Genomic DNA, 16,189 nt, shown 5'->3' on the forward strand with positions numbered 1-16,189 from the left:
TTTTAAAACATACTATGTATATTTGTTGATAATTATGAAAGATGCCGCAGTATTATTAAACCATTTTTTATATAACATTATGGTAAAAGTATTATATATTTCGCTTATTTTCAATATAAATCGATATTCGCGGGAAAAATATGATTAGCGTAGACGATCGGTAATATAGGAAATGCTATTACCAACGCGACCTTGCAAGAAAAAAAAACAATTTGCAATAAAAACGAAATGACTTCTATTCGAACATAAATCGTTGAATAGATTAAAATCCTATTTTAAAAAAGAAGAAAACAAAAATAATGTATATACGATGGAATCGTTTATAAAATCGATCACATTGCATTTTTCTAACGGACATTTTTTTTTTTTATATAAACACAGTTTTAATTAAATTGAAATGAATTATTATTTATGAGACAAAAGGTATGAGAAATGATCGTCACGGTTAAGAGCCAACCTCGATCCTTTTCATTGTTAACAAGATTATGAACGCGTGCTCCTGAATATATATATATATATATAATTGCAACCGATCATTATTATTCAATTTTAACGGCAATCGCACGATATAGTTCTCCTAGTTGTGGCTTCCGCACAAGTTGTTAACGAAACAGTTACGCTATTCTAGCTTCGGGGGGAAAGAACGATTCTGATGATGAAGAAGAAGTAAAAGAATAATAGTAGTAGTAGTAGTAGTAATAGTATTTAGTATTAGTAATAGTGCACCTTCTCTAGGTGCGTGTTACGGTAGATTTAACGCTCGATTGTAATAGATTCTATTTTACTATTTTACAACGAGTCGTTTAAAATGATCCTTGAACAATTTAAAAACGTTTAGCTTGACGAACAAACGATTGATGATGGGGGTTTGATGGTAGGATACGCTTAGATATTTTTGATCTATATACTTGTCAAGGTATGATCGGTTTGATTTATAAGAAAAAAAAAAAATTAATGGTTCGAGTTTCATGATTCGATTCGATTCGTTTCGATTCGTTTCGATGCGATTCGATTCGATTCGATTCGATTTATCATCGTGAACTTACGGTATCGATTTTCGTTACGCTTCGAACGAATGCTCGTCCCCGAAATCCTTCGATCTGAGTATTATGTTTCTGCTTTTTTCTTGTTTTTTCATATAATTAGTATTTTTATATAAGAAAATCTATATTTAATTTTATATGATAGAACATTTAAAAGAAGAAATTTAAATAAATCCAACATTATAGCTGATTGAATTTAACTTTTTATTAACTGTCAAGTAATAATATCGATGACGAATTTGCATTATCGATTTCATTTCAAAACTCTACGGATACGAAAGAAAAAGAAGAAAAAGTGGTAAATCGAGTGAAAATGAGTTAATAAAAAAGAATATTTATGTTGTAGTATTACTGTTACTATTATACTACTACTACTACTACTATCATATTGGCAATAGTTTAATCAGACTGGAACGGAATTATGGTAACGAAGTTGCGCTTCTACGAGTAACCTCTATACCAAGGAATTATTACGTGCAAATGTAGAAAGAAAAATAGAAAAAATTACCCCTCATCCTCCATACGTAATAGTAAAGCTCATACCGTGAATAAAGAAATATTTCTTGTAACGAAGAAATGTATTACCCCTTCCAAGTAATGTGATTTACTATATATTTATTTGACAATTTCTCTTTGAAATAAATTTCATAATTAATCTTGTTCAAAATCATATAATTAACATTTATAGATTATAAAAGAATTTCAAATATAACATGGTACAAATTTGAAACGTGAAAAATGTGAACGGATAAAAAAGATTATTTTATCGTTCGATACACATTTGACGAGCGTCTTGTAATCGCTATCGTATTTCTAACGAATCGATAAGCAATTTTAATTGCAAAACGTAATCGAAACTCGTTTTAAATTCGTTCTCGAGAGTGACAAGTTTGGATACTTGATTTTACCAAAAAAGAAACATTCGAAAGTAAACAAGAGATGTGTAATAGTAACTTAATTTAACGAATCGAACGTTAAGTAAATAAATTCAATCGAAACGAGTAATGCAAATGAATGACATGCGTTATTTATTTATTCTTCGTTCGTTCATTTGTACGGCCCAACCCTGATCGATCTAACGATACTTTTACGCTCCTTTTCCTGTTCCCAGCGGATTTGAAAGGGCATACGGGCAAATCACTTCAAAAGAGCATTTTACATTCGAATCTACGTAGAAATTCCATTCTATATGAGTAAAATAAAATATTTTTTTATACGATATTTATGCAATAAATAACCTTCTTTTTAATTGTTAAACATCATCTTTTGTGTGTCATACAAATGATTTAATATATAAAAAGGGTGTTTCAAATTCACAGACTTGTCACGTTAGATTATTAAAATCTGTTGAGAGGCAGTAAAAAGAGGAGATCTCTTTGATAGTATTGAACAAGTGTGAGAGTTTATACGTAGAGAAGTTACTCGAACCTGTCAAATGAAGAATAAAAAAGCACATTTAATTAAATAAATGAAAGAAATCAATGCGTCCACTTTAAGTCCACTTTATGATATTCTCTGATTTTTTTTTTATGAATTTGAATCAAATGAATAATATTCTTTTCAAGTGTTATTATAAAAGATATTTACTCGGTGCTTCATTTTTTTATCTATCTTTTATCAGCTGCCAAAAGATGAATACTGTTATAAAGTTTTGAAAGATAATTAAGTTTTATTCCAATAAATATACTTACGTTTTTATTTGCATACATCTTATCTTGTTTGGTTGCAGAATCTACCCTTTGAAAAAAGATTTTATATATTATTCTGATTAAATTAAATAACCAAAAAATTGAGAGAAACCAATCTATTAAAAGATTCTCAACTTTTATTTCCTGAATTTAACCGAATTCGCTTTCGAACGACTCAAACGTTAGTAATACAAAAATTAATAATTTTCTAAAAAACTAAATAAAACATTTATTCGATTAGAATTTACAATTCAATGTTAATATAATAATTTATATATTTAAAATAATTTTTCAATGCGCCAAACTTGTAAGCATTGTACACATATATATATATACGTCATATATATTATAAATTATTTGAAAGAGAATCACTCTTCGTCTCTGACAATGAGATACAGTTTTAACGTTAACGACAAATTTTCAGATTAACTCGTGAATCGCATGATAGACAAATTTTCTTTACAATCTGTTGAAATAAACGTCGCGTCATTTGGTGGAAAACGGTTCTCTTATAACGTGTACCGTTTGTCCATCGATGGAGAAGGATATATACTATATTTTGACTATTTAATGCGAATGAAATTACACGAAGGAGTTCGATGACGTGCTACTCGAGTTAACATGCTCAAGTGGGTACATTACTCGCCGTTACCAAAAAATCATACTACCGTGACGACGTCGTTGAAGAATGACGAAAAGGATGATAGATCGTCGTCGACGAAAGAACGGGAAAATGAAAACGTTCATTCAAATATTTTATCGCGTTCGATGAAATCACAAACGATGGAAGATAATGAATTATCGGAATGCACTGTCAAATATTTAGGGGTAAGAAGTTATTATAAAAAGAAGAAAAAGAAAAAAAAAAAAGAGAAAAGATAAAGATTTGATTTAAAACAAAATAATTGATAGTTATTTGCTAAGGAGGTCTTTTTCTTTTTTTATTTATTTTTTTCTTTTTTAACGTAAGAGAATAAGAAATATTTGATAAATCCCACACTGCGTTTTGTAAGAAATCATTCACAAGTGAAATAGAAAAGAATACAAAAATCGGTAAAAGGATAAAGGACACTAATTTCTTTTCTTTCATTTTTGAATTAAATACTAATGGATATATATTGAAGAACAATGTGTATATTAATGGAAAATAAAAATTAATTATAAAACAAAAACGCATGCGAAAAGGAATACTTTAGATACTTTCTTCATTTATTTTGTGAATTATTTTATACGTATTGTAATATGAAAAATATTACAATTATAAGCTACCACAAATATGTCTCTGATTTTATAATAAATCGTATAATTTTATTAAGCAAAAAAAAAAAATAGAATAATAATAATTAACGACAAAATATCAGTTCGGATAAAACGAGTTCTCGAAACGAGTCGCGTAACGGTGTAATCGAATAAATGACGGTAAATTGATGTCGAGGTACAATGAAACGATGTGGCAATTCATAGAAAACAATTTAACTGGAGAAGCTTCGATCACGTATAAAGTTGGGCGTAAGCCAAACGTCACGTTACTGCACATCCTCTTGCATCATACGAGAATTTCAATGTATATAAAGCCTCTTTCTACGCAAATTGCTTTAGAAACGTACGAATGATGTTTTATAGAATGAACGTTATTATATAGAGTGTTCTAAAAGTTTGAAAAGTATTACCGACAATGAGATGCAAATAGATGAAAAAAAAAACTACATATATTATATTCTTGTTTCCGAAAAAATATACTTTATTTAATTAAAAAGATTAAATTAAAATTAAATTAAATAGAAATAAAAAATTATTTATAAATCGGCATTAACTATCCTGATAATCCTGATAATTAGTATTCTTTTTTGTTTTATAAAACTTAATAACCAAATTGTTACAAATATATCTTATATTATGTGTTAAACTATCATAAATCTTGACTACGTATTTACTACAAATGTATATTATTGACAAATTTATTCTATACCTATGTGCTATAATTTTGTTTCTGCCTACAAGTATATTAACGTAACATTTTGTTAATTTTTGCATTGTCTTTTTTTTTTTTTAGGGGTCCGATCCAAGGGTCGCGACATGCAGAGGAAAGTTGCAGAATAAACGAAGCAAGTTAAATCAAGAGATCAATAAGGAACTTCGATTACGCGCAGGTGCAGAAAATCTTTTCAAGTGAGTTAACGATATTTAAAAAAAAAAAAAAGAAAAAAAAAAGAAAAAAAAAAAAAGAAAGAAAAAAGAAAAATTTCCTTTATATTGATCATGACTATCGTATGACTAATTTATGAAATTTGTAATACGTTATTACAGGGCAACGACAAATAGGAAACTCAAAGAAACCGTAGCTTTGGAATTGAGCTTCGTTAATTCAAACTTACAATTGCTGAAAGAACAGTTGGCTGAACTTAATAGCTCGGTTGAGCTCTATCAAAATGTCGACGGGTTAGTTTTTCCTATTATTTGTCATTTCTTTTCCTTGTTTTCTTTTAACTATATTTGAAAATATTGTTTCTACATACATAATAATAATAATAAAATAATCATTACACGTTTGCAGAGAGGATCCTGTAATGCCAATGATACCTCTGGGTTTAAAGGAAACCAAGGATATAGATTTTCGTGATCCGTTCAAAGTAAGTATCTAACATAATATGATCTTAATTTAATGGTAAAACACTAATTAGTATCTATAATTATGATATTGAATTAAAAATGTGAAACTATTAATTTTTATGATATATTTGATATCACAATTATTTATATTATTAAAACAAAAAGAAAATGAATTTTTCTTCAATTTTGTTTACTGTAATAATTAACGACAAATTGAATAATATTTTGTCATTATTCGAGCGGAGGGACATCGGGATTATCAATAAAATTCTCAGACGTAATTTTTTCCTTGATTCGATCAGCCGTTAACTTTCTATTAACTTTCGTTGTTCTCGAATTAAGAAATATTTTGGAAAAGTCAAGTTCGTCGTTCCTCGGTGGCCCAATCTCGAGAAATTCTCTCGTAGATGTGTATGCACGATTCTTGATACTGATGACAGCATTACTACCTTTACTCGTAGGTTTATTATTTTTTGTTGTATTTGAGGTAAACGTTTGATGTATCATCATCATCATGGGATTTAAACGAGGCATCGTTATAACCAAACTACCAGTCGTTACATTTCGTTTTGCGTTACTCTTATCGACGAGAATCTCGCATGGTAGAGTTAGTTGCAAAATTTTACCCTTTATCGTCACTCTCACGTAAGTTGGTTGAATGTCGACATCGATGTACGAGGTATCGAGATATCTGCAATTTTTCAAATAACAAAATTATCTTGTAATTATTATAATCATTTTAATGAGTTCGCTATATTACCATTCACTTGAAAAAGAACAAAAAAAACAACGGTGTCTCTTAGATATTGTTAAATACAATCGCGGATATTTTTTTTTTGTCTTATGTTTATTTTAACATAAATGAATGAACAACAAATATTTATGAAACTTTATGATATATCTAAAATTTATAATATTACAGTTTTACGTTTCATATATCGAATTATTAATCTATGAGGTACGATTATATATACGAAGTTTCACAGATAATCTATTTTCATGTTTTAATATAAACACTATTGATTTCTAGACAAATATATTTTACAAAGTTATCACATTGTAAATAATATTGATGTTGGATTATTAATCTTATCTTATCTGCAAATATTGAAGAAACTGTTGAACCCATACGTATTCTTTTTTCAAATAGAACGCATTATGTTTTTACTACTGAAATGAAACATTGTTATTAGCTTCTTGGAATAGCAATTAAATAACATTTATGTTTTTTTTTTTTTTTATTAAATAATTTTGTTTTTTATCGAACATTTAATCAGTAGTACGGATCCTATAACCTAATAGAAACAACGAAGAAAATTAAATAAGTTCCATTACAAAAACAACGACTGAAATATTATTTATTATCTGATAACACTTTTTAACTATCATTTTATTAATTTTAAAGTTCTTTTTATTTTTTTACTTATTAAAATTTGTTACGAAAAGGAACAGTCGAACTTCGACATTTTTATACGTATATGTACATATCTGTTTTACATATCTGTTTTAAACAGCTGAATAAATTGATTGAAAATTTATGAGTACTCGTCACGAGGATTTACGAAAAATTTTGATTTAATCCGACTACGAATTTTTCAAACTAATAAGAATTACAAAAGTTCCAAAATTTAATAAAAATCATATACGTGATATAAAAATATTTTTCAACATTTTATAAATATTTTTAAAGAGCAATATTGACTATATTGGTCATACTTATAACAAAAAAGTTGTTCTGAAACAAACAAAATTTTACCTGTAAACTCCAACATCTAGGATCACGTTATTTGGATCATTTTCGTCGTTCAATGTAAATGGTACTTTCGGATGATTCATGTTGTAAGGCTTGCCACTTGGACTGAACAATTTTGGCACAAATTTATGTGCTTTTGTTTTTTCGTTTTCCAAAATTTCACGTTTCTTTTCTTCCGATTTTAACGAACGTTCTGCAATCGCAACGCGATCTTCCGGTGTGTGATAACTCGTTTGTTTCCAAAATCTTTCATTTTCCGTTTCTTCATCTTCCTTCAATGATTAATTAAAAATTTTACAAAAAATAGTACTATTTGTACTTTGGGGGGGGGAGTAGATTCGTTAATAATTCAAATATAAAAGTACTTCAAAGATTTTAATCTAAAACTATGAAACATATTGCACTATGGTATATCACAAATGAAACATTGTATTAAAATTTAAAGCAAATAGATATAAAAAATAATGTCCTAATGAGAAAAAGGGTTCAAACTTACGTCTTCCTTTATTTCCCTAATCTTAACTTCTTCTTTTTCACGATGTCGTCTTATTTGAGCATCTCTTATCTTTTTGTAATTCTCATAACTTCTGATAACGTCTCCCTTTACTCTAGCGTATACTTGCAAAGCTTTTATTCGTTCTGATCTTAAAATTTCAATCATGTCAAGTTCTTTCAATTGAGGTAACGTTGAAATGACATATTCTCTGTATCCTTCGTAATCCGTACACGGATTTCCTGTCAGCATCAGTTGTTCCAAATTCTCGTTATATCTGGGACACCATAAACATTTCGTCTTTTTCAATATTTCCTAAAGTATTCCAATTGAAGATAACAACAAATTACTTCTTTTTTTTCATTAATATTCTCATCCTTTCGTTCATATTAAAAATGAATTGAATACCTTAAATTTTTGATACTTCTTAAGTCTCCTATAAAGTTCACCGTGAGATCCAACTTCTTCAAACTTTCTAAACCCTGTAAGTTCTCGATTATTTCGATATTGTTTAATGCAAGATTTAAGTATTCCAATCTCTTCAACATATTGAGATTCTCGATTTTCGGTATAATGTTGTATTGAAGAAGTAAAATCTTTAAGTTTCTGCAAACTTTATTTATTAGCTCAATTTTATCGATGTTTTCCTGATGCAACGATATTTCTTCCAGAGTTGATATCTCTCCCTCGTTATGTTCTGAACGCTTACGTAACAATTCCATAGTGATTCGTACCATCTTATTTTGCAAAATATTATATTTCTTTTCTTTCTGTCGTTTTATAAAGAAAATACAACTTTTGTTCGTAACACGTTAGTGTAACACTACCGTTATCGCACTTTGTTTTGGTTGCTATGTAAATATCGATTTAATAAAATCATTCAGATAACTACTGATTGGCTGTTTTTTAATCATTTTAAATTCTTATATTAACATTTTTTTATAAACTTGAATATTTATTAATCGTGTTAGCTCGTAAAACAGAAAGTTGCTTTTAAGTAAACATTATTAATATGAATAAATGTATTTATGTTTTAGGATTTTATCTTAGAACACTATAGCGAAGATGGGGAGAATTATGAAGAAGCTATTGCTGAACTTATGGAGATCAGACAGGTAAGAAAAAAAGAAATTGAAACATGTTTAAATATATTTATGATATGTATATGTACAAAATTATATAATATTTCTAGAAAATTTATCTTTTGCATATACATAGAATTCACTTATCATATGAGTTAAAAATACGAAAATGAAATACAACAAAAATTATTTTTGATATTAATTAATATATTTCAATATTGAATTTGTTTAGGCAACAAGAACACCGACAAGAGATGCAGCAGGTATAGCCTTGCTTTTGCGTTACTATAATCAACTATACTTCATCGAAAGACGATTCTTTCCACCTGAAAGAAGTCTTGGTATACATTTCGAATGGTTCGATTCTTTGACTGGTGTACCAAGTCGTCAACGTACTGTTGCCTTTGAAAAAGCATCGATTTTATTCAATGCTGGTGCACTTTACACCCAGTTAGCTGCTAAACAAGACAGACATTCTACTCGAGGCTTGGATCAAGCTGTTGATGCTTTTCTTAGAGCAGCTGGAACTTTTCGATATATTCACGAAAACTTTACCAATGCACCTAGCATGGATCTTGGACCTGATATGCTTGAAATGCTCGTCCAATTGATGCTGGTACGTTTATTATTATTATTTTATAGACATGATTACAGAAATTATTATATGTGATCTTACATAATTAATGCGTGTATGTAGTCGTATGCAAGATTTGCTTAACTATGATCAAAAAATTGGTGTTGAATCGAATTCATAATTTTATACAGATTTTTTATTATATACCGTTTCTACCAAAAATATTTCAAATATTTTTATATTAACGATATAATTAAATCGGTTTTATAGAATACATAATTACGTATAATAACATAATGTAATATGTGTATTATAATTATACTATAATTTTTTTGCGGAATGTGAAAATATTTTGACAAGATGTAAGATTGTTTCTCCTTACTCGTTAGTATTCAGCATATATTTAAATTTTTGTATTTCAGGCACAAGCGAGGGAATGTTTGTTCGAGAAACTGGAACTTCAATCTAGAGAAGGGAGAACGATCGACATTTCTTTGGACTTAGCTCAAGAAGCTGCACAAGTAAATTTTAACAATAATATATTAATATGAATGAATTAATAATTAACTAAAAATTGATATCTATATATATCCCTGTTTAATGTGTGTGTTTAAGGTTGCTACGGTTTACAATGACGTTCACGGTTTGATATCTCGTGAACCAGTTCGCGATTATGTCCCAGAAACTTGGATCTCTTTGATATTGGTCAAACGCGAACATCATTTGGCACTTGCTCACAAACATCTCGCAGCTGGTTTACTCGATAGACCAATCGCGGATTTTCGAGTTGAGACGAAACTCACGCTCGAACATATTCAAAAGAGTGATGGGAAAACGCAATTGGAAGTAACCGTACCTAGAGATGACAACGAAAGAAAACTTTTAGGTATGTCAACTATATACGTTATTATTTTTTTCTAAGAACAATCGACAATCATTTATTTGACTGTTTTACAAGTAACGCCGGTTATAGCCGGCATCCATAAAATGTCTCACGCTAGCTAATGCCGACTAGTATTCTTGATTTTCAAAATTGTAATTCCTAGCTCTAAATTATCATTTCAGTAAACAGATATATACATATATACTTAATAGCTATAGATGCCTTAATACATATATGAAGAAACGATACAAAATGTCTCCCAATAACATAATATTTCATTATTTTTTTCTCTGAACAGGGAAAGCACATTTAAGGGAAGCTTTGGTTTTGCACGAGGAAAGCCAACGGCTGCAAAGAATGTGCAGAGAATTAAAAGGAAAACAAGCGCTGGCTAAGGTCTTGAAAAAAGGACACGAAGCCACGCACGATATGTATAATAAAATTGGGGATGAAGATGATTTTCGGGAACTATTAGATCCTCCAGATATCATTGGTAAATATAAAAAATAAAATATCTCATTATTATACTTAATTGTTCTATAAAAATAGTATTATGGTATGTAAATAATGTAATGACAATATTAAATTTAGCATCAACAAAGTTTCAATTGAGCATCACTCATCCAGATTTTGGTCAACACGGGGTGGAAGATTTGTTTAGATCGTTGGGACCTGTCGCTATATTTTCAGCAAAAAGGCATTGGACTGCACCAAGGAATGTTCAACTTCAAAGAGGGCCCGATGGTGAAGGTTTTGGATTTAGTGTGCGTGGTGATTCTCCAGTAATTATAGCTGCTGTTGATCATAATTCTTTAGCTGAAGTAAGTAACACTAAAATTTTTAAGTTTTTAATTTTGATCTTCAAAACTTCATTATGATTCTTTTTTATCAGATCGCTGGTATGAAGGAAGGTGACTTTATAGTTGGTATCGGTGACAAGGACGTCAAATGGGCTTCTCATGAACAAGCTGTGAGATTGATAAAACAATGTGGTGACTTTATTAACCTAAGACTGGTCACACCTATGGATAGAAATTATATGAAGGTAAGACAAGAAAATTACAAATTATGAGGGTAAAATCAATTATTATTCGCAATGTAATGGTATTTTTTGTTTTGGACTGTACTGTATAATATTTGGTTTTCCAGAAGAAAATGAATCTTTTGTAACCCCCTTAAGAGAAAATAAATAAATTAATCCTATTATTACTTGACAGTATACCCAACACAATAAAAATATAATTAAATTATGGATTATATTATTGACTTAATATTGCAACTTAATCTCAACCAAGTTATCAACATTGACGTCATCCGCGATGATGATTATTCTTTAACTGATATATAAATTCGCAGTAACATAATCATTTTAGAAACCCGGAAAACCGAACCAACATGATAAAGGAAGCGTTTCGGCGAGCAGTTCTTCAGGAGTGTCTTCTGGTCAACCCAGTCCCGCTGGCTCGGTAACAACAGCTCATGTCACAAGGAGACTACCTTGGAATCCTTTCAAGAAATCGGTTAATCAACGTGACAGCAGGGATCTTACTTTTGATAACGTCATCTTGAGATGATTGTTGAAAGACAAGAATTTCCCTGTAAAGGTACGTCGTCATAAGACACAACTTTTTGTTGCTTGTCTCGCATCCGGTATTAAACTACCATCGTGTAAAATTCGAATAGAATGATTAATCGGTAGATTAAATCGTATCGAATCTTTATAAAAATGTATATATATTTATACATTTATTTGTATGTATACATATATAACATATCTTTATCATCCATTTTTTTTTTGTTTTTACATTACGAACTTTCGCATTTTTCTAAACGTGTTTTCGTTACTGACTCGATGGATTTGTAGATATTATAATTATCGTTAAGAGTGAAGTAAAAGAATTAACACGTTAGCAAAATGTGGACGTGATATGATAATATTCGTTAAAAGTGTAAAATTTGTCAGTTTTCTTTTTAACGATCATACGTGTCGTTTTAAGCGTTTACAGTAAATACGTATGTATATTAAATCGTAATTATAATTTAATGTATAGATATATCTGTTATGAAGATAATAGGTATATATACCGTATATACAGAGTGTCTCGAAAGTCGTCTCACAGAACTGAAAAATAATACAATTTATTATCTAATAAAAATGTGCGTGTCTACGGTGTTTTCATTTTTCAGGGTTGCGTTAGGATTATGTCAGGATTATTTTCTTGGTAAAACGACTTTTGTGTAACACCTTGTAAAATCACGCCAATGTTCGTCATTTCACGCAATCGTAGATTTAATATATACTTAAACATTACCTTCTCATTTGTCCAATGATTACAATTAATTAATTGTATCTAAATTGTATCAACGATAATGTACATAAAGAAAGAAAGAGAGAGAGAGAGAGAGAGAGAGAGAGAGAGAGAGAGAGAGAGAGAGAGANAGAGAGAGAGAGAGAGTAAGAAAGTAATGTTATATAATTCAACGTGTTCCCATGAATATTCTATCTCTTAAGTTAGAAATATCATCGTTCACGTAGAAAGACAGTCGTAATGAGCAAACATCGTATTAAAAACATAATATTTGAATTATCATTGGATCGTAAAATCCCCCTATTTTTATAAATTTTCTATTTGTGCTTTCTTACGTACTGTAATAACCGAATAAAAATATCTTCGATTAACGAATGTACATATATGCTATTTCTTATCCTTAATAAATATATATATTTAATTATAATTAATTATAATAAAAATTAACAAAAGTGGATACATTCAGTACAATTCGTCGAGGCAAGATTTGATTTCTTTTCCTAGTATTGTTAAACACCAGATATGTGTTCAACATATATCTTACGAAACCATTTAATGTTATCATTCACCATGAACAACTTCTTTATAATGCTATTATATTTTTTATTAATCTTAAAGAAGCTGATATTAAACTCATAACAATGGTCCTATGACCTAAGGACGACCTCTGTGAAGAAAACGACTATGACTTCGTAGTGTTGCAGGTGAAGATTTTCGGTCTATAAAGAAGTACAGGTAACCCCCGAAAAACACGGTACTTGAAGAATACGAATACCTTCTCTCGAATTACAACTACACGATTTTCGAGTAATCCTTTTGAAAAAGAATAAAATATATATATTATATTTTGATATATATAAAATAAAATATAAATTAATATAAATAATTAATTTGAATGATCTAATACAAGATTTCTTAGAAGTGTTTATCAATATGAATTCAAACAATAAAAATTTTTAGTTTTATATTTAACCAAAAGAAAAAATGTAAAATGTGTAATATTCATTTTTTTATTTGCACACTTGAAATGGAATTCCGTATTTTGTAATCTCGAACAACATGATTTCAAAAAAAACACGGAACCAATCAATCGTTTTCTTTGAAGGTTACCTGTACACGTATATGTATTATATGTATATCTTTATCTTTTTTATTTCGACTTCCTTTGATGACTTTCTTCTGGTTTTCGAAACATACGGATACATCAATTATTATTATTATTTAGTCGTGATTGGTCCTTATCATATACTATATCTGGATTAAAATCTGCATACGATTCGTGGAGACCATCTATCGTTCGGTTGAATACTAATTACTATACATATGAATATACTAAATTCAGACGTGCATTTCAAATAGGAAGGATACGTGTCCCGTAAAATAAAAAATTGTTAAATACATAGCTGAAGTAGGTATATACGTAACTCATTCTACATTCACAAAATTAGATAAAATATTATTCCGATTACCGATGTTTAGATACTGTATAAGTAAGATTTAAGTAAAAATACTTAAGTAAAAATACAGTTGATTCTTTATTTTCATCATACATAGTTCTATAGTATTGTATGCATAATGTATACGTTTATTTAAGAGATTAAGATTGCGTAAAGGTTGCATCAAACAATACGTGCCGAGGAAAATAATATAATCAAATCGGCACATTATTGTTCGAAGAAGCATTCGCTCAGGTAAAAGACGAACAAACGGTTTCGAATGGTTTTCCTTTGTTGAGTAATTTTAGGCCGGAAAAAGATAGAGATCTGACATTTTTTAAATTATGCAATTTTTTAATCATGTAAACTGTTTTGTTTTTTAACTCTTATCGGAAGTCAGTCACGTATCTCATGACAATGGTATTTTAATATTACGCTCGTTTGTCACTTTTACGTGAAAATTAAAAAACAATAGGAAATGACAAAAATTAATAAAGAGAAAAATGATTTATGTTATTGTATATATAGTATGTGTTACCGGCAATGTACGAAAATCCAGCATTCTGCAGAATGCCTAGTCTATATATACAGCTTAAATATTCATATACAGCACACACACATATATATATATATATATATATACATATACATATATGAGTAAAAGGAACTGAAGGAGAAATTGTATCTTAAGTATAACACGTAAGAAATTCGACACGTCCTTTGCTCATTCGAGACCTTATCAAGGTAAAAGGAATAAAACTTAACAGAAAGAAAGAGAAAGAGAGAAAATCCGTGAAAGACATTGGTAGTTGAAACGACAGTTTTCGAGGGCAATGTACTTTCGTTTCATCGAACACCAAAGAAGGCTTTTTAGGGTCAGTGGAGAAAGTCTAGCAGCTGTTGTGTTGCACCAGCACACACCACCATCGCTCCAATTCTGTACACTTGAATGCTCTTGGATGCAGTCACGTGCGATGTTTCATCTTCCCTCTCTTTTAAAGAAAGAGAAAGAAAGAAATTAATGCAGTATACAAAATGAAAAAAAGAGATATAGAATACAATTAGAGTTTTGTATATGTTACATCAAAAATAGGAAAAAATTTTAAATCGATTACGTAATAAATATTATTAAAATTCGGAGAGTTGATATGCAAGGTGATTATGGAAATCAAGGTAAGTTGTTTCTCTATTTTTTTTTTTAATAAAAATAGATAAAAATGATAGAGGAAATAATCATGTGCATAATACATTCTAACTTCTTATGACCTTATTTTTTGTCTATGTAAATGCATCGATACATCAGCCATGTGCAATTATAAGTTATTTTTTATAATGCTACTTGATTTTTTTTAAGTCTTTAAGAGATTCAATTCCGTCGTAGAATTGATTACTTGGCAAGTACATACAGGAATGTATGCAATACGTGTTTTTTTATCTAATTAAATAATGCACAGTAATTAAAAACTTCTTCATATTATAAAGTGTGTGCGTAGATAGATAATAAATAGATATATAGAGTTATCAATATTAAAGATATAAATAGCGAGGTATCAGTCACGCTCTATTTCCATAATAAATCGAAGTTGTGTCCTTTTTATTTTTATTTCTCTCTCTTTCTCTCCCTCTCCTTTTCTCTTTCCAGGTTCGTTCCGATTGCGTATGTACTATTGTCATAATTAATTAACAATTTGTTCAAATTATCAAATCAATTTTATTCTATTGCATTCTACTTTTATTATTATTATTATTATTATTATTATTGTTACTGATGTTATTTATAATTGTTTATTTACTTATTGTTATATTTATTCATTCATAGTCTGTTGGTCAAGTAAATGGTCATGGTTTTACAAAATATAACAGATATTATTTTATATTAATTATATAACAATGTAAATTAATAACATTTTAACTAGATTTACAAAACTTTGGTTAAATATTTTTGTTTTACTCGATTCACTTTATTTTTTATCATTCCTGCTATGCATACTCTTTTCTATTTTTTCAATTGTATTTCTTAAATACTTATTGTTAATTGTTTCCTAATTCCATTCTTTCGTTTAGTATTTCGGTATTCAACCTTTTTCTTTTACGAGCCGCAGATTGACACTGGTTGAAAATTAATGACTAAAAAAAAAATGGTAGACATGACTAGGCCTCCAAAAGCAAATTTAAAAGTTTTTTAAGTCAAGGTTGAATAGTTGAATATATATTCTCTAAAAAATATTTTAAATAACAAAATTTACATCATTTTTATATTCGTATCAATCTGTTTTAACCTTATGTAAATCATCTTATTAGAATTTTGACTCGTGTTG

At 29.0% G+C, this 16,189-nt stretch overlaps 2 protein-coding genes across 4 annotated transcripts in view; one reads left to right on the forward strand and one right to left on the reverse strand.

Annotated features, from left to right (window-relative positions):
- The window catches only part of LOC106786419 (rhophilin-2), a 37,901-nt gene extending 25,091 nt beyond the window's left edge, over positions 1 to 12,810 (forward strand). For 2 of the 3 annotated variants that reach the window (XM_014747795.1, XM_014747796.1), the window contains exons 2-12: positions 4,785 to 4,900; positions 5,039 to 5,170; positions 5,286 to 5,361; positions 8,625 to 8,702; positions 8,902 to 9,285; positions 9,666 to 9,764; positions 9,859 to 10,129; positions 10,425 to 10,619; positions 10,718 to 10,947; positions 11,019 to 11,171; positions 11,500 to 12,810. In XM_014747795.1, coding sequence (XP_014603281.1) covers positions 4,785 to 4,900; positions 5,039 to 5,170; positions 5,286 to 5,361; positions 8,625 to 8,702; positions 8,902 to 9,285; positions 9,666 to 9,764; positions 9,859 to 10,129; positions 10,425 to 10,619; positions 10,718 to 10,947; positions 11,019 to 11,171; positions 11,500 to 11,700 — 1,935 coding nt within the window. In that variant the 3' untranslated portion in view covers positions 11,701 to 12,810. Of the gene's footprint in view, positions 1 to 3,225; positions 3,560 to 4,784; positions 4,901 to 5,038; positions 5,171 to 5,285; positions 5,362 to 8,624; positions 8,703 to 8,901; positions 9,286 to 9,665; positions 9,765 to 9,858; positions 10,130 to 10,424; positions 10,620 to 10,717; positions 10,948 to 11,018; positions 11,172 to 11,499 lie in introns of those variants that run through there. The other variant, XM_014747794.1, reaches the window with a different exon arrangement.
- Positions 5,573 to 8,324, reverse strand: LOC106786420 (protein tilB homolog). Its single transcript, XM_014747798.1, has 4 exons — positions 7,996 to 8,324; positions 7,591 to 7,864; positions 7,098 to 7,366; positions 5,573 to 6,032 (listed from the first exon to the last, which is right to left on the reverse strand). Exons 1-4 carry the CDS (start codon positions 8,322 to 8,324, stop codon positions 5,573 to 5,575), a joined length of 1,332 nt encoding a protein of 443 aa, XP_014603284.1.
- Positions 12,811 to 16,189: the final 3,379 nt, after the last annotated feature.

Source organism: Polistes canadensis, unplaced genomic scaffold, assembly GCF_001313835.1.
Source record: "Polistes canadensis isolate GaletaPanama2010 unplaced genomic scaffold, ASM131383v1 scaffold_73, whole genome shotgun sequence".
In the NCBI taxonomy this organism is placed as follows: Eukaryota; Metazoa; Arthropoda; class Insecta; order Hymenoptera; family Vespidae; genus Polistes; species Polistes canadensis.